Source organism: Athene cunicularia (assembly GCF_003259725.1).
Source record: "Athene cunicularia isolate RWA chromosome 20 unlocalized genomic scaffold, athCun1 chr20_part1, whole genome shotgun sequence".
Taxonomy (NCBI): Eukaryota; Metazoa; Chordata; class Aves; order Strigiformes; family Strigidae; genus Athene; species Athene cunicularia.
In genome coordinates this window covers 2,293,151-2,316,638 of record NW_020799125.1, presented here as the reverse complement: position 1 = coordinate 2,316,638, position 23,488 = coordinate 2,293,151, and the positions used below count along the sequence as shown (strand labels likewise).

Below are 23,488 nucleotides of genomic sequence, written 5' to 3'. Positions count from 1 at the left end.
ACACCAAAAACATTTCCAAAATGAGGTGCGCCACCTCCTCTGCCTTGGGGACAGGCAAAGAGACTCTCCTCTCCCTTACGGGATCCCTGGCTGCCACGTACCAGCCACTGGGAGAAAAGCTGCTGCTGGCAAATGCAAGACGTTTCTTTTTGAGAAACAGAGTTCGCTCCCGCTGTTTTCCAACATTCAGTTATCTATCTCAGCAGGCAATCAGGCTTTGCCAGAACAAACAGGACATCAAATAAACAATGCATTAAGACGAAGCACACTGCAGACACGTGCAGTCACTCTGGTCTCGAGCCCCAGTAGCTCAGACATCTGCAGCTGCTTTGCTCTGTTCACCGTAGAGCCTGGCTTTTCTCTGATCCACCCCAGGGCTACCTTGGAGGTACTTTGCTGCAGAAAACGGGTCTCGATGCTGACAGACAAGCCCAGCTCAACTGCAACAGCTTCACTTAGCCGAGAACTGATGCTTTCAACACACCTCCCGCTACCCTGATCAGAAAGGTATCAGCACACAAAGAAGAGGCCAACCGCAAACAACATATCTCCTGTAAATGCTTCTGCTCAGACGGCATCAAGACAGAAGCAGCACTAATCCACCTGCTTGAGGTTTTAACACCAAATTTCTGGCTGATGAGACACGCGCGGTTCCCCAGCGGCCAGGGACCGGAGGAAGAGGCACAGCCTGAAACTTCGCAAGCCCAGCAGTGTGTTTCAGGTCACGCTTCTGACCTAGTTTCAAATCCGGGAGGTTTCTATTCACGGGGAGCTGCACCACGGCGCCCGGCCGTGCTGCCGGCAAGGCACCTGTCACCCCCTCTCCCTTTCAGCAACCTGACCCAGGGCAGCCACGCCACAAATGTGCTCACATCCTGTCCCGGCCCTGGGGACACCGAAACACGCAGGGCAGGAACGCTGAACCACACCAGCTCTCGCTGCTGACGCGAGATGTAGACGTTGGGATGTGGGGAAAATAAACCCCAAAGCCTTTCCAGCACCGGTACCTAAGGCAAGGTCCCAGTCAGCTCGTATTTCCTCCTTCCTGATGGTGTAGGTACGTGATAGCTGATCGATCCTACCACTGCAGGCATCCAAGCCACCTCCCTGGCTAAAAAATAACATCACCGCAGGGATTTACTACCCTCAACGTAAAAAAAAAAAAAAAAAAAAAAAAAAAAAAAAAAAAAAAGGACTGCAATTTAAGTACTAGTTATGGATACAGCGTAAACATGGAATTACAAACTCAGCACTTCCTGAATACCCGACGTGTGCCCTCCCTGGAGAGGTGCGAGACCACGAGCACTGCAGGCACAGGCGGCTCATCCCCATCAAGCTCCAGGGTCTGTGGTGCCGTTGGGGCAGGGACAGGGGGGACAGCACACAGCCACACGTGAGGGGGTGCACGCTCCCCCAGAGCAAGAACAAAGCACACGAGGCTGTTCCTTTGGAAGCAGCAGTAGCATTGCTACAGCATGTCATCCTACTATGAGATTAACGAGAAGCTTTTAACGACCTGGTGTGAATACTCCAAGACACCTTTAGAGCAGCTGCTGAGAGCAGCCATTCAGCTACTCTCCTTTGCTGAACACTCACAGTTCTAGAGGCAGGGACCTTGCCAGTGCAATTTAGCACTGAATACAGCACACTAAACACCACGAGGACGACAGTAAGTGGCTGTTGGGAAGAAGCGGTATCCCTCAAGCAGGATGCACGCTAACCTGAGTGGGTTTGGCTAATGAGCTGTTAGAGCGCTGTACTTCACAGTCCGAGGGAGGCCACTGTACTGCACAGCTCTGCTCCCAAGGGGAGATTTATAAATATTTTCCGGGATAAACATTTGTAAATAGTGTCTTTCAACTCGTCTGAGACCAGATTCTTGGCCTCCTGTTTTCAAAGAGAGTCATCATCTTCAAAGGAGGGGAGGCAAAGCCATTCATGCAAACAGGGTAGCTACAAGCAATCCACACTGTTTGGCACTCGCCTCCAAAGCTGTTGTGGTGGGTGTTTATACTAGATGGTGTGTCTACCAGACACAGCCAAAGCCTCCCCTGCGATGCCTCCCAGCACCGTTCCCAGGCGGAGGGTACATCACCCTCACGGCCTCCAGAAATCGGATCCGCCCGGGGAAACGTGATCGCCTCCATACCTCTGCTGCTGAGGGACAGGGGTCACATTCTGCTAAGATCACAGCAGAGCAGACTGGCATCTGACTCTGAGCCTCATGGTTCATGAAATCAATATACAAGCCATGGTAGTAATTTCGCCTCCTCTGCTCTTTGAAGAGTTCCCTCCCTTCCCCCTCTGCTGGCCATGAAACCAGACTCTGGGTGGTCCCTTCCAAGACTGTAAATTGGCTTGTTGAAAGCCTTAGCAAAAGAAAGGTCAGATGCCTTATAAACTGAGCAAAACTGATAGTGCTCTGCAACTATATCCTCATTATTCAAAGGATATGCTTGTAAAAGGATAGCTGCTTGCACCACTGCAGGCATCACACCTCATCCAGGTGCACCCACGTTGCGCAGGTTTCTCCCAAACCAGCACGTTGAAGATGCAACTCTTCGCATCACGCCCCAAACCTTCAGCTCTGGCAAACAGAATGGCACAAAGGTGGTATGAGTTGTGAAGTCGCTGCCCTTCACTGGGGATTGTAAACCCCATATAGAAAACAAACCTGCTGGGAAGCAGAGCTCTGGGGCACGGTTCTGCAACTCAAAGGGTCAACAAGCAAGTAAGATGTCCTTGCAAGGAGCAGCCATAAAACGCAGGGTCTTTTCCGCAGGTTCAACCACAGGAGGACAAGAGCAGATACACACACATGGACACACACCTGTACACACACACAGGGTTGATCCAGAGCCTGGGGGCTACCAAGAGGTGACCACATGCTGTGAAGCCCCCCCTGAATGCCTACCGTAGGAAAGGGAGAGAAAACACAGGAGGAACTGCAATGCTTCTCATCAGAAACAGCAATTTCATGAGGTGGGCAGGACACCAGCCACATTGTCCTTGTTGACAGTGTTAAATGTGACCGAAAGGCACAGCAGAGTGTGTGGGATTGCCCAGCCCCGGACTGCACGGACAGCAGAGCCCTGTCCCAACACCTGGAGCACCAGGCTGTGAAGGTGTACGTTTACTGGTCCTGCAGTCTGCCTGGAATCACTGAAACCTTGTTCTGATGGTTGGAAAGAAGGAACAAGGCAGAGACAGAGGGCCAGAGAGCAAAGACAAGACCGTACAGATACTTGACAGCGACCTTCGATACAGTTTTCAGCCCCTTTCCATGAGCTGACATCCACATGAGAAACTGCAGCTTTGTGCTGCACGAACATGCTGCAAATCCTACTGCTTTAGACCCTTAAAAAAAAAAATTGCCCTGCAGAAACCCCAACTGCCCAGCAATTTGGGAAAAAAGCAACTGTCCTACAGGTGCTCCTACTGCTCTCAGTTTTGGGTGTCGCTGTAAGCCATACAGCATCACTGCAGGGCAAACAGGCATTTACAGCTTTTGCTCAGCCCCTCCTGCTTCCCTGCTCCCACCGCCCAACCCTGGGAAGGAACGGAGATAAGGGGGAGTGCTACAGAAAACACAAGGGCTTAAGAAAGCTGTGATTTAGTGAAGATAAAAGGTCTGGGTGTGTAAGCACACACCACTGAAAGACCACTGCTGAAAGAAGGGAGGGCATGTGCAATGGCATGTGTCCAGGGTGGGGGCACAGCACAGGTATGTCATTTACTTGGAAGGTTAAAAACAAGTTTTTAAGCAATAGCTGCACTGATTCTCACAGCACTACACTCCACGGCGCCTGGCCTTCCACAGAAGTGGTTTTCTGCAGATGGCTCGTGGATGCCAGAAGGAACCAGCCTGTGCAGAGACAGGGCCCCCAACTCAAATGAGTGCCCTGCTCCTCTGCCCCATGGCCTGGGGTAACGACTCAAGCTTTTCAGGCAAAAAGCAGCAAAGAGGGAAGCAAAGCCACGTGGGTCTTGCCTGCAGCACCCATCCATCCTCCCTGCTGGGAGCAGACCTGCTTCTCTGCTGGGCAGGCTACAGCACCTGCCTCCACCCTGGTTTGGGTGAGCAACACATGCTGGAAAAGGCTGGAATTCCAGCTGCGTTTGTCAGTGCAGGCGGCCCAGATCTGCCCTTTGCTCACATTAAGGGTAACACACAACTGAGTCACGATTTCCTTGTGCAGTCTGATCACCTCCAGGAACAGTCTCCAGTCCTCGCGCTGGAGGATTTAAGCTGCCCTCTGAATCACGAACGCAGTGGTAGAGATTGGGTGCTGGACATGGGCAAGGAGAACACTGGTGCAAAACAGAGGGTGTCGGGCAGCATCCTGCTCTGACTTGGGCTGCTGGGGTTGTGAATCCAGCCTTGCCAAAAGCTCCCAGTGCTCTGCTCCAACAGGTGCACAGATCTACTACTAAAATTGAGATAACCTGGCTCATTGGGTGAAGAAGGTTAGCGACAAAGTGGTGGACGAAGAAAACAAGGAATTAACTGGACAGAAAAATCACCTCTCCAACCAACACGGGACTTGCTGTATCGAGAGACTATCCCACCTCTGCGCCAAGCTCAGAGCCAGGGGGAGGCTGGCTAGAAACAAAACAGCAACGACTGAGGCTCTGCAGAGTCCAAACCCATTCCAGTCTCCTGCCCAGTAAATCTGAACTAAGTGTTTCAGCTGTCAGCCAGGAATAATATTTTGGTGAAGCCCTTGCTCTGAGCACACAATTCCCCAGGCTCCTTAAGACATATTAATTTTTCACACTGTTAAGGGGAAAGCAAACAGCTTAGACATTTCTGTTCCTACATCAGGCTCTCAAGCACATTTGCTGCATATCTTATCAGCACAGCTTTAGCACGTTTTCAAAGTGGTTTCAAGACTTTGGCCTTCTGAAACCTGGAGACGGGGATGGAAAAACCCTTTATTCGTACTTACCAAAGCACAGCACATTTTCAAGAGGACATTCCGACCATCCAGAGCAAACAAATATTCCCAACTGTACATTCTATGACTTAAGTTCTAGCAATATCAATCCAGGTTCACTGTAGAAGACAATTTAAATATTCTTAAGAGTTCCTGAGTCAATTTACATTGAAATGGAAAAGCCAGACAAAAGAATACTTGTCTCAGCAGCTTGCAGTACAGTTTACACCTAGTTTTACAAGCACAGCTATGTCAGCTAGGACCACAACCTTGTTGGGATGGGCTCTCCAAAGCATGCTAGGAGCTGTACAAATATGAGACCTGCTCCATGACCCTGCAGTACTAAAAATAAAAAAATACTATAAAAGAGCTATAGTAAGACCCTTTTCAGTACTGACAAAGCCTTGCTGATCTGCTAAGTTTATTCAGGAAGCCCTTGGCTAAATCATGGCCTGAAAAAAAGCAGCACTTGAGTCCCCCTCCATAGGATACAAACAGGATTTTGTGCTTTAGACACGAGATGAGACTTGAAAGAGCTCCTGCTCCTTCTGTGGCCAACAGTGAATTAGATGTCTGAGAAGTTCCAGAGTTTTCATGGGAGCCTGGGGCAGCGATGTAACAGTCCCACCACAACACAGCATGCACACAGATAAATGCCACCTGATCTACTGTGGCACACAAGTCCAATCTTCTGTCCTGCAGGGCACAGCAGGCAGAGCAAGGTGTCAGAGCATCAGCCCGCTGCATTACCCGCTTCACTGAGGAAGAGCTGTCTCACCCTCTCTATACAGCCCATAACCCCATCACCCCAGAGCCCTGGACATCACTGCTTTGACCAGATCAAGGAGTTAAACCCCAGACACTGCAATTCACTATGTTTCTTGCCACCATCACTATAGCTCTGAATGTTACAAAAGGGTCTTCTGCAATCATGGCAGGCTTGGGTGTCACCAAGAAGAGCCTCCAGCTACAACATGCTGAGTGATGCAGGGCCAACCATTTAACCGCAAAACTGAATTCTCCTAGAAAACCCAGGCCTGTTGCAAGCTCCGCTTATATTCACCTAAAAAACCCCCTAGACTAATTTTAACCTTGACAAGGTACAACTTTTATGACTGTGTCACAGCAATTTCCCACCAAAGAGAGGGTTTCAGACCCAGCCTGTCTGTAGCCCAGCCAGGTCTTCCCTTTCCTTGAGTTTATGGGATTAAAAAAAAGTCCTAATGTCATGCATTTCACTTCAGCTCCGAGGGTTTCCTTGGGACGTCCTTTCAGTGACAAGGAGAACAAAGCAACCTTGGCAACTGGCCACGCTACAAGCAAATATTTCCCCCATTCCCCTGAAAGGAGTGGATATCCTGTCACAAACCTGCGCGCATGGGAAGGGTGAGGAGGGGAAGGAAACGGAAGAGGATGAATTAGCTAAAAATTGGCACAGAGTGAGAGGTCTCAGCCTGCCACCAAATCCACTGAAAGACTTTTCATTTTAAATGGCCAAATGCCAAAAATGAATGACTCACACGAGCGTCAGAGGAGTCCCAAGCCTTCTGGCATCCAAGAGCAGCATACCTAAATCCTTCCTCCGCTGGATTTGGAAGAAGATATGGATGCTGCAGCTCCAACACCTTATTTCTGTCTGCTTCTGACCCCAGTTCTAGGAAGTGGCAAATGCCATTTCCTTTCTGCTCTCCATTCCCTGTCCTTCTTACTTCCACCTTGTCCGTTCCCAAGGCCAAGAAGTTCTGAAGGGTCCCTTTCTGGATCACTGTCTGGCAGCAGCTCTAGGTCCCACACGTACAGAGCAGACCCAGCTCCAACAGGAAAAGTCTCCCTTGCACCATGTAGTAGCTCCCTGTGCCAAACCCAACTGAGCCAAGTTTCCAGACATTTCAGAAGCATCGCTTTTCTCCAATTCTTCCGCACAGTTCCTGCAAGCCTTGACAACGCTGGGTTTAAAGCTACAGTTGTTAGCAGATTTCAACAAAGCCAAACCTGACACGTGCAAGCAAGTTTATTCTTCTAAAAATCTGCGTTATAGCCATGCACTATGTTAGCATTTGTCAGCAAGTTTCCCCACCATGACGCTGTCATTCAGAGCTGGGTTAACCGACTCAACAGCAGCACATACCAGGGCCGCAGCGGGATTAACATTCCCAATGCCACTGCTAACACCAGCAGAGATCTGCAGCTACAGTGTTTGCAGGGCAGTTCTTGCTGCTATTTGGATATTCAAGGCTCACAAGAACGTGGGTTTTGTACTCACAGTCCCCCAAGACCCCCCTTGTATTTACAGTCCCATTTAAAGAGACTTGAAACAAGGCTACTCCAAGTCAGAAAGCAATGACTGATAAAGGAAGAAAAAAAACCACAAAACCCATCCTGGAGTCCAGCCAAAAAATCTTTGTGCCCGCTAAGTTTGGGTGGATGTAGACTTTGCAAAAGCCTGGAAAAGGATTAAGGAACAGCTTTAGCAAACAGCCAGGACAACAACAGTGAAGTCATGATGAAGCCAGTGATACAGATTTCTGTTTGCAGTCATGAGTCTGTGTTTACAGTTTGCAACTATGTGCAAATACCAGAAAGCCATTCTTTGCCCCTTTCCATCAGGGCTTGGCATCATATGCATTTAATTAGATCCAAGAGATGCCTCCAGCAGCATGCCAACTGGTTTTTGGTCACAGGGCATGCTCCGATTCACAGTGACGGGAACTCGTAGGAACCCATAAATAGAGCTCAGCTGAGTGTGTGTGTGTGAGGGACAGCTCTGTATCAAAGCAGGCAAAGAAAGAAACGGGAAAGAGCAACTAAACGCATGTGTGAGAAACAGCGGCAAGCCTCAGGATTTGGCTGTTTGCTTGTCACTGCATGGGTTTAACCACCACTGAAAAGACTCAGGATGCCAAGAAAAAGACACAAAATTATTCTCAAGCAGAACACACCGACTAGAGCAGAGTTACACACACAGGCTTTGCCAGTAAATCTGCTCCCTCAAAGATGGGGTTTTCAGCACACAGAGGTACAATGGTAAAAGCCATCAACAATATGCAAATCTTCTAGGATAAAGGCAACTTATTTGAACTTCCAGATAACCATGTACGCCATGCAACGCAGGCAAACGTCTCCCTGCAACAGCAGCTCAGCTAATTTAACCCTGCTGCAGGGAGTTACAGCTTCTTAAGGTGGTTGGTAAGAAGGGATATGATGCTTCCTGCCACATGTAGGAGACTCACACCTCCCATAAATGTTTTGTTATTTGAGAGGGAAGGACAAGACAGTCCAACTACCATCCTAACACTGTCCTCCAGGAGCTCTGACTGACAAGCCCCCGCAAGTCTTGTTGCAGCAGCAATGGTTGGCCCCCGTTACCTCCTCGTGCTCTCTGCCAGAGGCTGCTGTCCCCTCTGAGCAGACCTGTCAGGAAGGAGCATGTCCCTACCCCTGCTGCTCCAGAGCCACCAGACATCCTAGCAGTGGCGGCACCGTGCTGTCAGGCAAGTTCACTACACACCCTTGCTGATACCGAGCAGGTGATATCCCGTCCGCCTAGAGAACACAATGAACCATCTCAGCAGAGGACTGAGAAGGGAAGTGGATGCTGAGTCCCCTAAACTACACCAATAGCCCCACGTCTGTTCTCCTTGTCTCTGGGTGGCTGCCTTTCCAAAGCATCAATCACAGGGCCAAGTTGGGGTGCTTGAAAGAAACAGGCTGTTTCTACCTGTGCTGCACAAACAGGAGCTGGCACCATGCAGACCCACCTTCCATTAGCAGTGGCCTCATGTTAACAAAGATCTTTTTTTATCGTCATGCTTGGCAAGTCCTTCTATGGAGCACAAAACAACGTCACTCCTCCCATCCTTGTCCGTTTCTGATGGCCACCGTAGCCCTAAACCACTGCACCTTGGGCAGAGTCATTCATGTGCCACTCTCAAGGCCTCGTCCTCCTCCCTGGATCTCCCAGTATGACAAATCCCTGTTCCAATCTCTCCTCTCTAACCATCTCCTCAGCATGCTTTAAGCAGCAAAAACTCAGTCACCAGCTCTGTGTGAATAAGCCCCATTTCCTAATTAGCTGCCACTGATCTTGAGTCTACTCATAAGCCATTAAGACTGACTCTTCCATGCCATGACACTGGGCATGTGCCTCTCACTTTGTCTTCTTTACTGGTCTCCCTTTTATTTTCTATCAAATGGGAAGCAATGGACTATTTATTGCACTGCTTGGCATCACACATAGGAGGAGAGGTCTGGAATTTGAAGAGCATTGACTCCAGAAAACAGGAAACGGCTGAGGATCAAGGCTGGGCACAGCCTGGAGGTTCACATTTATGACTATAATAAAAGGATAAGACAGAGATGAAAGCAGGGCTGAGCCAGGCTTGGTAAAGCATCAAAAGAAAGGTGCAGGGGGCTAGAACAGGCTTGAAAGAGCAGAGAAGCTGACTAGGCAGATGATCAGAAGTGTATTTAGCATCCTCCCTGCCAGCCGGGTGGATCAGAGCCAGGACATAGCTGTGCCGGAGCCACGGAGGGCAAGGACAGCTCCTGGAAACCCTGCCCCAGGAAGCAGGAAGAGCCCACTTGAGGGTCTTATCATCATCATCAGGACAAACATCAAGAACTGAACCAACTGTGTAATGCCACAGGACGAACGTGTCTCCCAGCCCACATCTGGGTCACACAAAGAACAGGCTCACAGCCTTTGGCCTCCACAGCGCGCACTCAGGTGTGCGTTCAGGGCGTGAGTTCAGACAGCCAAGCACCCCCCACAGTGGGGAGGGATGCTGTCGCTTGCTGGAGGAAGATGATGGGCAGAAGAGAAGGGCTGCACAAGGCCAAGCCAAGAGCTCTCCGGGGGACTGACTCCAGAAATCATTCTCTTCCACAAACGATTCTGCACTCATTGGTCTGGTGCTGTGCAGGCTCCAGCACACAGGCTGTGCATCCAAACTGACGGAGACAGATGCAGCATCCCCACTTTGGAGATGGGACAAGCCAAAGTGCAGAAAACGCTAACCCGCTTACTTGGATGCCAGCACACTCCGTGTCAGAGCTGTGAACCTCCCCGGCTCCACCGGGGACACTGACCTTCACAAAACACTCCCTGTAACATCTGTCCGAGGTAGGAAAACATGATTCTCTAGTAAACAGAGGCCTGACCTAGACGGTATCGGTCTGTTTTAACTTGCCTGGTACAGCCACAAACAGGCCGGAGGAAGCTGACCCCTGGAGCACACATATCCGCACACATTCACACCCGATTCAAGGCACGCTCTTGTTCGCCAGCCCAGCCAAGCAGACACTTTCCAGGAGAAAAGCAAGAAATTACAAGGCTTGCCTTCCAGCTATTCATTACAAACTAAAGCCTCCCATACGCCAGCTTGCAGCTCGCCTGACCTCTCCCCAGCTCATGCTCACCCTGAGGCTCTCTCCTAATCTTTGAAGAATCCCAGGGAGTTGAGCAGGAACAGGCAGCCTGGAGGGAAGGGGGAGCTCCATGGCAGGAAACCTCACCATCAGCCTCCTCGTTTCTCATCACACCAAAATTAAAAATAGGCAACAATATCTAGGGAGAAATTACACGGAAATCTCGCACACACGTTTTAGAAACAGAATAATTATCCTTTCATCAGTCATTACCTGGAGCTGTTCTGGGGGGAGGCTGAGGCTTATTTTAACACCTGAATTCTCCGGAGCTGGTTCAGGTCTAGGCAGAGCAAGCACAGCCTCTGGGAGGATTAAGCCATTGAAGCACAAGGGTCATTTGTACAAGATGCAAAGGACGGGCAGAAACACCCTCCTTGGAGGCCACAAAACATGCCACAACACCGAGTGATCTGCGCAGAGCCTCCTGCCCCCCTGGGAGCCTTCTCCTCTCCCGTGCTCACAGCCTGGCAGACGTGAGGTACAGCAGGTCTCTTGGAAATCAAGTGTTACAAGTGAAATACCATCCACTCGCTGCGGCCCTGGAAAACTGATTTTAAGCAGTACTGGTTCATGACTTAAGTAAACATAACATACAATTAAAATTCATGTGTCATCCACGATTTACCTAAACTGATACTCTGCACATCTTTACCCTTACAGCAACAGTAACAAAGAGGAAAGAAGCCTCAGCTGCTCTGGATCCCCGAGAAGTGAACTTGGCATCCAGCTTGGCAAGGCTGTTGGAAGAGAGGATAGGTCTGCTCTCGCTGCTGGAGGAGACAGATTCCCACTCAACAATCAGGCACTCCCTTCCCACTCACCTGAGCAGTTCCTGCACAGCCACTGGAGCCAGGAATCCAGAGGGAGCTGGCAGAAAGCACAGAAAGGTTGAGAAGGGGCAAAGGCAAAAATCTCCCCTTATCAGCACACACAAAAAAAAAAAAAAAAGCTGCTGGTCCGGGTCAAGGGAACTGCAACTCTGAAGGAAACAGAACAGCCTTCACAAGCTAAGTTATTTCAAACAATAAAGGGAAAATGTATTGGGAGAGAAGAGACGATCCATACACCTGGGCTCAGTGCCAGCTCCCAGTGCTGTGCTCTCTCTCACAGTCACACCTTTTCTGTTTTTCCCAGAGAAGCATTACAAATATGCACCCTGCTTCCACTTGACAGTCATGTTAAAATACAGCAGCACAGAACAGGCTCTGTAGCTAAAGGGGAGCCACAGGCCATTGCAGATCAGGGAACTAGGATTCTGAAGCCTGTAAACGGACAAAGAGAGATCTCGATCTACTTTTGGGGGATTTTACAGCAATTGCAGAGGACACGACGCAGGAGGAGAGACTGTAGGCTCATCTGTTAAAAGCAAAAAGGATTTCTGCTCAGCTTGCTTAATGTGATTTTTAATATTGCTTTTGCTCCAAGAGCCGGAGAACAATTTGTAGCAAGAATGTCTTTGTTAAGAGACTTTTACACTCCAGCCCTTTACTTAAGGTGCAAAAGATCACAATAAATGTCACAAAGTCCTCCTACCCCTTTCTCACAGCGGTGCCACAGCACACTGAAAACCAAGAGTCCTTACAGTAAGAGAAATTAAGGAAAGTAAAAACTACATTTAAAAAAAAATCTTAAATCTTCACCCATTCTTGCAATACTTCATGAAAAGCAGATGCCAGGCAGATAAGGCAGCCTGTGGTTGCAAGAGAAGTGGAAGCTGTGTATTTCCCAGCGATGTGTGCTGGGGAAAATGATGCAAAAGACATGCCCACCAAGGGGAGGAAAGGAAGAGACTCTCACGTTTCCCCCTATGTAAAGCAAGAATGAACAAGGATGTCCCAACGGGAAATGTAGGCAGCAGCTACATCACCCAGAGGTGATAAGAGCCCTCACAGCAACTGAAACAAAGGTGCTAAAAAAAGAAGGTGAAAGAAGAGAGAAATTTATCTAGTTTTTAGCTGAAAATCCTTCTAGAATGACCATCAGCCCTATCCCATCCCAAGCCTAGGGAAAGCAGCCACTAGGACAACAGCTCCATTCAAGCACAAACATGAGCTTTCTCTTGGGTTTTTATGAGTTTACTCATCAAGAAGGGTTTTTCAATTGATTAAGCCAGGGAATAAACATCAGATTGATTTGTGTGCTGAAGGCTTTTGCTGGGGACAGGGAGGTAGGACAGCCCATCGGCTTGCAAGGCTCTTCTTCCAGCTGCTTTTCAAAGAGGGCTCCTGAAGATCTCCACCAGCAGCTTCCATCAATATTTCAATTAAATGAAAATAAATGGGAGGCTAGAAACTGAGGTCAAAGAAGATTTCAGAGCAGACAAGGTACTATGCTCTGGTTCAGTGCTGTTTCTTTAGCATTAGGCCATGTTGCATTTTCACCTCCAGAACCCAGCCCAGATCTACCAAGGATGAGAAGCAATGTAACATTCATTAACAAATAAGTTTGCACGAAAAGGACTGACTTGTTCATGCAAGTCAGGCATTCAGCCACATTCACAGGACCTGCAAGCATCCTGCACGTCTGACTGTTGTGCAAAGCCCATCCCGAGGGGCCACGTTTTCAGTGCAGGAGGGAAAGGAAGTAGGTTTATGCCCTGGAAATCCACCACAGGAAAAACACCCACCTCCTTTTGGGGGAAGTTTCACACTGAAAGAATAGCAGCCTGTTGGCCAAGGGCTGAAGCCAGTGCATACTGTGCCAACGAACACCTTTACTTTGGAGCTACAAGAGCTTGGCAAGCGTAAGTAAATCAGTTCAACAGAGGCCAGAAAAAAAAAAAATGCTAACTGTGGCAGATCCCACTGTAATTAGTAGAAAATTCAAGAGGTACTTCTCAAGGCACCTGGTAAGCTATCGATCTACTCCCTTGCCTAGTCACATCCTACAGTGACTACAAAACACACCTTCAGACTGGGCCAGGAGCTCAGCTCACAATCCTTTTCATTTCCTTTCTATCTTCATGAGTTACCAATGAATGCAACTTTTTTTTTCTTCTTCTTCTTTTTAACCCTGAAGGGATCTGCATTTTAAGCAGTAACAGCCTGGAGCTCTGCAAAGGACGAGATTTCTCTTCTCTCCTCCTTGGCAGAGGTGAACGGACTTGGATGTTTCTGCTGGTGACCAGTGTGTAGGGGAGACTGCATGCCCTCTGTGGCACCGCCGAATTAAATACCTCTGGGGTGTAAATTAAAACTCCCGGCAAAGCTTCGGTTTGAAATTCTGACTGTTCTCTAGTGTCACCGGGACTCTGGGGATGGAGGCGGGGGGAGAAAGGGGATGCTATCCAGCCACCTTCTCGCTGCAGCAATTAACCTCAAGCAAGCACTGGCACGAAGCTCCTGCTCTTGCATGACTGCAAGCATTCCTCTCCACAAAGTTTATCATAAAGCACCAACTATCCATAAACATCTCTGGGAAGGGCTGGCCTGGGTTCACCTTCACGCAAGGAAGATGTCAGGCCCTGGCAGGAAGCCAGTCATTCATGTTTCTTTAAACCTCCTGATTTTTGTCAGCTCTGACTCAAACGACCTTCTTGGGAGGGAAAAATAAAAAAATTTAAAAAAAAAAACAACCTTCCATCACACCCTTTCCTCCCCTCCACCCATTGTGGTACTTAATCACAGCAGGATCCCAGGGGACAATGCCCGTGGTGGCAGTGAGTCACAGTCTCCTGTCCCTCTGCTCCCTGCACAGCCCCGCTGTGGCAGAGGCACTTTCCCATCTCCAGCTGCTCTGGAGGCTGCGGGCAGGGGAGGAAGGAGCCCGGAGCTAAGCCACAACGGGACAGGGCTCTGAAGCCTCCATCACAACATGTGCCTTTGCCTTGCAAGCCAGGCAGGGTGGCCAGTCTTGGGGACAAGTCCAGACTGTCCAGCAATACCACAACACACACCACTGTCCTCCCAAGCAAAGAGCACCCTTCAGTTCCTCCACCCTACAAAACCTTCATCATGATGCCGTGATGTATTTTGCAGCAAACTGATGCAGCGGGCCAGTCATTCATTCTAAACACACTAAAGCTTTAAGTACAAGGTTATGGTTAAAAGCAAGAACGGAAGAACATTCCCTCTTCACACTCCCCTCCCAGCAGCTCCTAAAAATCCATTTAACTTCCCTCCTTGAAGCTGTATGCCGTATTTCTGACTCCCAGACCTCTGTCCATCATGGGAACCCTCAGCAACTTTTCCTCCCCTCCCAGCTTTTCCCCTCATCAATTCTGAACAGAAAAACTATCCCTCCCAAAGGAGGCAGGAACAGACACAGCACCAGCAGGAGCGATTCAGATCCGACCCCCCCAGCAAATAATCAGACACAATCTCTTCCCATGCTGTGGTGGGAGCTCTGATCTGCCTCGCCAATGAAGCCGTTAAGATTAGGCCACTGCTGGCACTAAGATGACATGATGCGAGTGTTTAATATACTCGCATCAGCTGGGTGGCCAGTCTGAGCTGTTCTTTAACTTATTTGCTGGCTGTGAATTATATTCCTTCCCTCTCTCCTTCCCATAGGATTTTAACATCCCTGTGAGGAGAATAAAAGCAAAGACCAACAGGCTGCTTAATTAACTGCCCCTCTCCCAGTTGCCACAGCCTTGCCAAATGCTGGAGAAGCCTCATTCCTGGTGGTAATTAAGCAGTTAGGTTTGAGAGGGACAGAGCCAGCAGGGAAGCCCAGCAGTGAAGGGAGGGGGCTGACACCACAACCTCCTGCGCCAGCCCCCGCAGCGCCCCACCAAAGCACCACACCATCAGCACCGGCGCTCCAGGCACTCATGATCCCCCAAAGGGACAAAAGCTTTCAGTGGCCACCAGTCCCTTAAATTAAATCTTAATTGGTCCAAGAGCTCCCTAGAGGGTTACACAGAGCAAGGAGAGGCTCTGTTTGCCAGCCAAAAAAAGCCCTGCTCTCAGACATGCCTCTGAGGGTGTTACCTGCGCCGTTTCGCAGGTATCCGAGGAATTTGCAAAGCCTGGCTGCCAGGTATGACAGCCTGATCCAGCACCGCCCCTGCAGACCCCACTGGGTCTCAAGAATTCATCTTTTTTATCTTCCATCCTTTCAACCAGCCTCAACTTCAAAAGGAGGAAATCAGTGATTCTGTAACATTTCATCTTGTTCCTATTGCCCGACCTACCAAAACAAAGGAGGGAAAAGCAAAGAACTGGCTCTCACCAGGAGCATAAACAGGTTACTAAAGCAGTTACTTACAATAAGGGCATGTATAAAGAGGAAACCACTAAAACCGGGCTGAAGCTGAAGGTTTGTGCTCCTGTTGAGACCAGCCGGGCCACAGCTTAACTTTGCAAAGGTGGCAGAGAAGCAGAGGATCCGTGAGCCCAGAGAAACCCCTGCCCAGGTGAAACAACTACAACCAGCACCACGTGTGCAAGTTCTGCTACCAACCCCGCAGAAGCGATGCTGCTGCCCAGGGTAGCAAAAGCAAATACCGAGGTTTGGGAGAGGAGGGCAGGAGAGAGAAGGTAAGCTTACATCAGCTGAATTTTAGCAGTACCGCAGCCTCGCCACATTATTCCAGGCTCCGGCTCACAGCACTGCAGCTCTGAGGGCTGCGAATCCCCAGGTGATCCAAACTGCAGCAGCTTGCAAGCTCACAGCACAGCTGGGGCAGCACAGCTGGGGCCTGAAGCCAGAAAGCTGCCACAGAGAATGCCAGAGAGGAGGAGAAGCTCTCAAGGAAAGTCCGTCTTTGAGAAATCCCTTCCAAAGGTCAGAAAGCTGCATTGCAGGCTTGCCCTTGGTCGGAGGGGGAGGGAGTGCAAGCCATCCACCCACCCAGCACACCCCTGCCAGCTGGGAAGTTTCTTGGAGACACAGCAGATGCCACCTACGTTGGCTAACGGGATCGGCACACTGTGTGCGGCCCCGGGAGGCTTTGCCCACACAGCTATTATGCGATGCATGATGTGCCCCAGGCGTTAGGGGATATTTTGCTGGTGCTGAGTATAGCACAGCTTTAGATAGCTGGCGCTCATGGGAGAGAACAAATTTGTGGATGGTATTTGAAAGGCTCCAAGTGAGCGCTGCAGCAGGGTAGGGAGCAGAGCAGAGACAAGCCTGGGGACTAAAGTGTGTGTTTGAGGCATCCAACAGAAAAGTATCGTCATCAATACATCCCAGGTACCCATAGCTGTAAATCTGGAGCCAGACACCTTACAAACAGCAGTGACAAATGAACCTTTCACCCACCAGAGAGGGTGAAAAAGCCACCTGCAAGGTCAAAGCAAAGCTTCAGTGCCCAATAAGGCTTGAAATCACTGCAATCCACGGAAGCTCCCAAATAAAGGTGCAGTGCACCCAGTCCCTGAGAGGCTGCCTGAGCAATCACTGACAGGTTTTCTAAGCAAGAGGTGAGCTGCCCACAGCCCACAACCGCCCCATCCCACCGATCTTCCTGCTACAGAGGACCCAAACCTGGCCTCTGGTGCTGCGGGGCTGGTAGCAGAGCTTGGGGAAACGTAGCAGAGGAGGTGAAAGCCAACTACTAAACTGTGATAGACTACAGGGCAAATGCCCCAAATCCTGAATTACAAGGGCTAACAGACTGTGAGGAAGGGGCATCTCACGCACCCCCTGCCCCAGACCTAGCACCGAGGAGTTCCCCCATCCAACAGCCAGAGCAGAGCCACAGCCCGCAGCCCTTCAGGTCTCTGGCTTGTGGTACCTTCCTGCCTCTGCAGCTTCAGCCAGGGCATCATATCTGCTGCTTTCCTCTAAGCTGAGGAAAGTCTGAGAGAATAACCTATTTCCAGAGTGATAGTTTTGCAGATGAATAGGAGCAGCAAAGGAGGTGGCAGGGGCTGGCAGCCCTGCTATTACAATGTAAATTCCCTTTGACTTGCCAGCATTAGAGACCAAACATCCATTATCATTCTTTGTCTTTTATAGGAAGATCTTCAGCACGGACTTGCTGTTTTTAAAGAATTTAAAACGCAACAGCTCGTTTTACAGCCCAACCTTAAATTCCTCAGGGCTGTATTTTTGTGTTCTGGTGTGAAGCCTTGCTAACCATCCCCCTTTGGGAGCCAGGTACCCTCTTGAGGGGAATGGCACCTGCACAGTGCAGAAGGTTTCCAAGAGCAACTCAACTGTTAGGGAGAACCTAAATAGGAACAGCAAATAGCACAGACTGCAGTTAATACTACACACAGACAGACAAGAGGTTTTCCCTTTCATATTTTAAGCAGAGCCTCCTGTCCTGCCATTAAATGAGTGGATTTTGTCCCACCCTTCCAGCAAAGGCCACCAAAGGATTTTAGAAGGAGAGGAGCATGTCCTACAACATAACCAAGGAGGACTCAGGTTACCTGTCCAAGGTCCAAAGTGACGTTGACCTGGTTGAACTCCAGCCCCCGGGAAAGAGGGGGGCTCTGCCACCAGCGCTCTGTCCCATCAATGGCATTTGTTATGGGGTGAGCCTTGTTGCTGTTTGCAGAAGAGCAGATGTCACAGTACTGGCCCTGTTGGAAAGCACAAAAAAAAAAAGCATTTAACTAGTCAGAAAAATGTGGCGCAAAGCAGACAGGTATCACAGCAATTCAGAAAATACAGGGTGTAAGCCTGCTAATGCAAATCAATATATTTTTTGTTGGCACCAATTCAGAGCATGGACAGAAAAAAGAACAAGAAAACACTCAAAAACCACAACAATCACCAAGTGTAGAATTCGTGCTGCTCCAAGCAGCATCCCTTCTGTATTTCAGATATGCACTGAGCATTAGGAAAGGGACTCAGACAAAAAGAACAGGTTGCAGATGCAGAAGAGCATGCAGAGGGTGAAGCCACATGGCAACGGAGAGCAGTAGCTCAGGCTCCGGGGCCACCAGTTCCTCCGCTGAGGCTGCCACTCACCCCCCTGTTGACACCCAGAGATCCTGACCCAGACCATTCAGTCATTCCTATGGGCCCAGACTGGCAGCTCTGCCCAACTCCCTGCAATCTGTTTCTTGTCAACCCATTCATTTCACAAGTATAGTCCTTTCAGCTACATTTTCAAGCTTAATAGTCTAGCAGCCAAGTTCCTCTTGCTGGCAATGTCCCGGCCAGGGACCTAGCTGCAAGCACTTTTCTGCCTCGCTTTTGTGGCGCGGGTGGCTTTGTCAGCTCCATGGACACGCCGCCAGAGAAAACAGCTCTGCAGCTCTAACAGCACCTCCTAAGCAGGATCAGACAAAGACCTGAGCTGTTAGGGGCAATTCTTTCTTTTCCTATTTAATGCACTAATGAATCTGACCCACTCCTAAGGAAATCTGTAAATAGACCTGAAAATTTGAAAGTTATTTGTTTTGTGGAGCCACTGTTCTGTCACTTGAATTGCTGCTACAAACAGCCTAGAAGGGAACTCTGTTACAGGCAGTTTGCCTTTTAAAGGCGCAGTTATCCCCAGGCAAGCAAGCTGCAGCCAGCTTTAATATTCTATCAGGTACATGATCTCAAGGCAGGCAATCTCCTTCCTGCTTACTGCATCTGCAGCCCTACAAGGGCTGAGACAAGACAGAGCCACTGCAGAGCGTGTGATTTTCCAGATGCCCCAAACTCTGGAGGAATCTCAGCGCAAAGGAAACAGATTTCTCAGCATTCTTCCCCACAGCCATGTGCTATGTTATTTGGAGGCAATTAGGCAACACAAATTGTTCTGAATAAGAACACATTTTAATTAACTCCTCTAGAGATATGAAAATAGCAGATGGGCAAGCACAAGGCCAAAGAAAAGGGCGGCTGAAACCATCCAGGTAACTCCAACGCTCACGCAGGGAGCTCCCACTGTACAGAGAGGTCAGGACAAGGCTCGTTTCAACATGCATTGAACGAGGAGGGAGAACAGACCAGATAAAACTGACCCAACTCTTCAGCTCAAACCTTTAACGGGAACCGGTGCAACAGGTTGTGTGGAAATTTCTGCCATGGAATACACAACACCAAGGTGGGGGGGAGAAGCGAGGCAAGGTTACAAAATGAGGATGAATAACAGAAAAATAAAGTCTTTTCATACTTTAAATTCTCGCCACAGATGCAAAACCCATTTTGAACCCAAAGTTCACACTGATGGGTGACAATCAATTCAAGCTTAGTAGGAGAGGACTAAAAGTTAGGATCAGCTGCTCCCCATTTGTAATGCTGCTGTTATCCCTCCCCACTGCTGTGCAGCCCGCATGAATTAGTTGCCAGTGAGCTGGTAACACATCAACAGCTGAACTAAGTTTGCTGTTAAAAGTGGCTTAGCCCCTCTGATGCACCTGCTCATTAGCTGTTTCATTAGAGCCAGACCTAACCCCAAAGAGAATAATTTCCAGCTATTTGTATTTTAGAGCAGCTCCTGCACAGTGCGTCAGGTCTCTACAGGGAAGAGAGAAGTTCTGACATCAGCAGAGGATTTTAATTACAAAGCAATTGTGAGCTGCAGGCTTAGGGGAGACAGCAGGTTGCCAGAGCAGGAGAGGCATGGACATCACTAAGGTACACCAAAGAAAGAACTTCAGCAATGTGAGAAGTTGCAAGGCAGCTTAGAGAACATAAAACTGCCACTATCAGAGCAAACTGCAAAGGGAGAGAAAGAGAGATAAGGAGGAGGTTTGAATGGAGGGCAGCTTCCAGAGACCTTCGAGGCCTGATCCTGTTCCCAGCTCAAGTCAGTGGGAGCTTTGCCCTGAGCATAAAGGCTAGCCTGGCACCCCGCTGGCACTGCTGGCCTGGGGGAAAGCAGATGGCTTTGTCCCGGTTTATCTGGCCCTGCCGTGACCCAACCTTACCTCATTTATCGGAAAACCACAGGGAGCATGGGGCAGCCAGGGCTGCTGGGGATGAGGTAAAAAGCGCAGGAAATGGAGGGCAAAAAGTAGTATTTCGGACAAAGAAAGTGCATGCTTACAAGCTGTTACTGGGGCTGTCCTTGCAGATCAAGTAACTGCTCACAGAGAACTGAGCAGGTGCTATCTCACCAGGCAACAGCAACCTGTTCTAAAAACCATGTTTTCAGCTGCAGTTGAGGCACTGAAGTCCAGTGCTATCGTGTACATAATAAACACAGAACAGGCACGTACAGAGAGGTACAGCACCCACTGTCACCTGGGCCGAGCCAGTTTCCCTGTGCCACGCAGCATCACCCACAAGAGATGAGGCACAGGATAAAAGCACCAGGCCAAATGGTCACTGACTACTGCAGGGTATCAGAAGAGAAAGACACTTAATTCAGAGACATTCAGGTGTGAAGCAGCTCTAGACTTCATCTGTTACCAACACCTGGAAGAGCGAGAGGACAAGAGCTGTGATTAGCCCCAACACTGCTCAGGCAAGTGTAGATCAACGTGCAGATCAACGTGCAAACAAAATGTTTTGCAGCAGCAGCAGAGTCTGGGTGAAGACAGGCTTCTGCTGAAAGCAAAAGCAGCACTGCTTTGAAATCGGTGAGGTTTGCTGCATGTTCGTAAATTCTGAGGTCTGTAACTGCTTCAATTAATGCTAGCAACTTCCCTTATTGTTATGCTGCTAATCTCCTGAAATAATAATCTACAACCCTGCCTCTCTCAGAACAGCGTACAATCCCTGCCGGCTTTGGCAGGTCTCTGAACAGCCCCCAGGCAGCTGGGAGGGATGGGGAGCATGAGCACATTGGCTATGCCTTTGCAGAGCTGTCTCTCTTGGAAAACAGATAGCTACAAGCATCTTCAGTAAAGCCCGTACAAAAAATTAACCTATAATCTCTCTTTTGCCTCATCTTCAAACATTATCATTAAGTAGGATTGCCCATGCTGGTCTCGAGCAGGACAAGGGAAGCAAACCTCCATGACAAGTCCCTTTCAGCACACCTCAGCATCACTGCGCATCACATTATTGCGGACTGAAAAGCCCCCCACAGTTAGAAATGCTGTCTTCTGCCAAAAAGCCCTGAATAAAGCAAAGGAAACTCCATGAAAAGGTTTACAGCCTTCCCACAAGCTGTGCCAAAACCACTGCAAGCGTCTTTAGGGCAGCATTACAGCAGAAAGCTTAACGCTTATCGACATTTTAAGACTGTCACATTTTAAAGTCAATGAACTCCCTTTCCTGAAAGCCTTCTACGATATCAAATGAAAACCAGCAGAGAACTGACTGAACTAATTGACTAGATGATTGTATTAATGTTTACCCTTGGTCTTTCATCAAGCAAATGTCCCTTTACCATCACAGCACGTGGAAATCTCTTGGAGTATCCCAAGAGGCATTTTTCCAGAATTCCTGACCAAAACCCCCTTGACATCACAGCTGCACCGAGCATGTGCAGCACCGAGCAGGTGAATGGAGAAGGGAAGGGCCTGTGGCTGGTGGGACACGCCAGCAGCGAGGACATGCATGTGGAGTTCATTATTGTTGTTTCAGTCTGCTCAAATTGAACACTTCCCTCCCACCTCCCTCATTGCTTTAGTCACCGGGTGGTGCTGAAACCCCTGAAGGGGATGAATTGGGAACTCTGACCTCTGCTCTGATGCCTCCTGTTTCTTCCCCTCCCTTTTAGGTGCTGCCTGTGGTCACGGAAAGGAGCCACTACAAAAGCATTTTTCTAAAGCTTTCAGACTGACTGAAGACCACTGGCCTGGGAAGTGGTGCTCTGATCAAAGCGACCCTGTGCCAGAGCTGCAGAGGGGGTCACTGCAGAGAGCTGCGGAGAAGGAACCCTGTGCGGCAGCAGGGAAAGCTGAGAGGATGGGCACACCCTGCGGTGCCAGGGCAGGGCTGCACTTGAAGGATGAGTTACAACTGCCCCTTGAGCTGGTCCAGCCTGAAGGATTTATTTTTGTCTCTAGCATCCTCAGTGTGTTGTGCTAAGCTAGCTATGTGGCTGGAGCACAGGTGGACAGATGTGGAGTGATAAATGCATCTGCCAGCTTTTCCAAGCAGCCTTATCCTCCCAGTTTTGCTTGGCAGATCATTCACTTTAGTTCGCAAGTACACACAGTAGCAGTTACTCTTTACCTTTCCTTACTACCTTTGCTCACTGTAGGTGTAATTACTACACTGAGATCCCTATATGTCTCCTACTTAAAGCAAAGCTTCTTCAAGTCACATTATTTTACAGTGCAGCAAACAAACAGATCACTAAAAGGTGGCAACACTCACAGGAGGATGTATCCGCTTTTTGCCATCCAGTAACATCTTCAACAATTTCTGCTACGTACAGAGCAAAATTCCATGTCATAACCACACAACAGCCAGAAAATTTCCCAGTACAGCACTAACTTGGGAGAATGCAGCCAGAACGAGAAAAATGCTTCAGAGATCATCTCATAACAAAGCCACCCCGAGCAGAAGCCAAGAAAGGCTCAATCCGAAACACTGACAGTTTTCCCTTGCTCTTCCTTTCTTACACACAACACGGACAACCCCACTGCTCCACTGCAACAGGTGAACTGGCACAGTCAACCTCGTTGGCAACAAGCAGAAAACAGTGGCCAGCAGCAGCTGGTGGCTCTGGGACAAGCTTCGGGCTGCAAAGCATTTCGGATCAGAGCTGCTCTTCCCAGCCTGGGCTGCCCTGAGGGTGGGGGGAAGCATCGGGTCTGGAGTTCCTGCAACTACAACTCATGTTTTACAAGCCCGTTTACAACCATTCTTTCCTCATTTCAAGAGAGCCATAGCTGTTAAACCGCGCAGCAGTTTTTAGCATCTACATTCCTGGCTGCAAGCTCCCTCTGGTCCAGTTAAAATGGGACCCCTGAGATAAGTCACCTGATGCTGGCTTGTAAAATTCACCCTCTTTAACTTTCTCCTTTGCTCGTCCTAGTGCCCCACTGAACACGGAGGGTGTGGCACAGCTGAGATCCATAAAGGTAAATGTTATCCCCTTTATCCTACACTGATTCTCTGACTGGCAGAGGAATTCAGGAGCTGGTTTGCCCAGGGTTTTGTCAACATAAAGACCTGATAACTTTATGAATAGCACCAAGGGAACTCAGCAAGCCGCCTTTCACATGTGCACCGTCTGGCTAAGGCTGGGAGAGAACGAGCACGTGTGTCTCATCACCCCACTGCTCCGGGGGGGGCTCCTGGCTCTAGTGTACAGGCCTGGGGAGGGGAGGATGCCCTGAGGCCCACCCCTGACTACTCTTTGCTCCCTCCCAGAGCACCCC

At 49.3% G+C, this 23,488-nt stretch overlaps 1 protein-coding gene across 1 annotated transcript in view; it reads right to left on the bottom strand.

Annotated features, from left to right (window-relative positions):
* Positions 1-23,488, bottom strand: part of LAMA5 (laminin subunit alpha 5) — a 119,376-nt gene that overhangs the window by 66,076 nt on the left and 29,812 nt on the right. Inside the window, exon 2 of the mRNA XM_026862303.1 lies at positions 17,693-17,845. Coding sequence (XP_026718104.1) covers positions 17,693-17,845 — 153 coding nt within the window. The remainder of the gene's footprint in view (positions 1-17,692; positions 17,846-23,488) is intronic.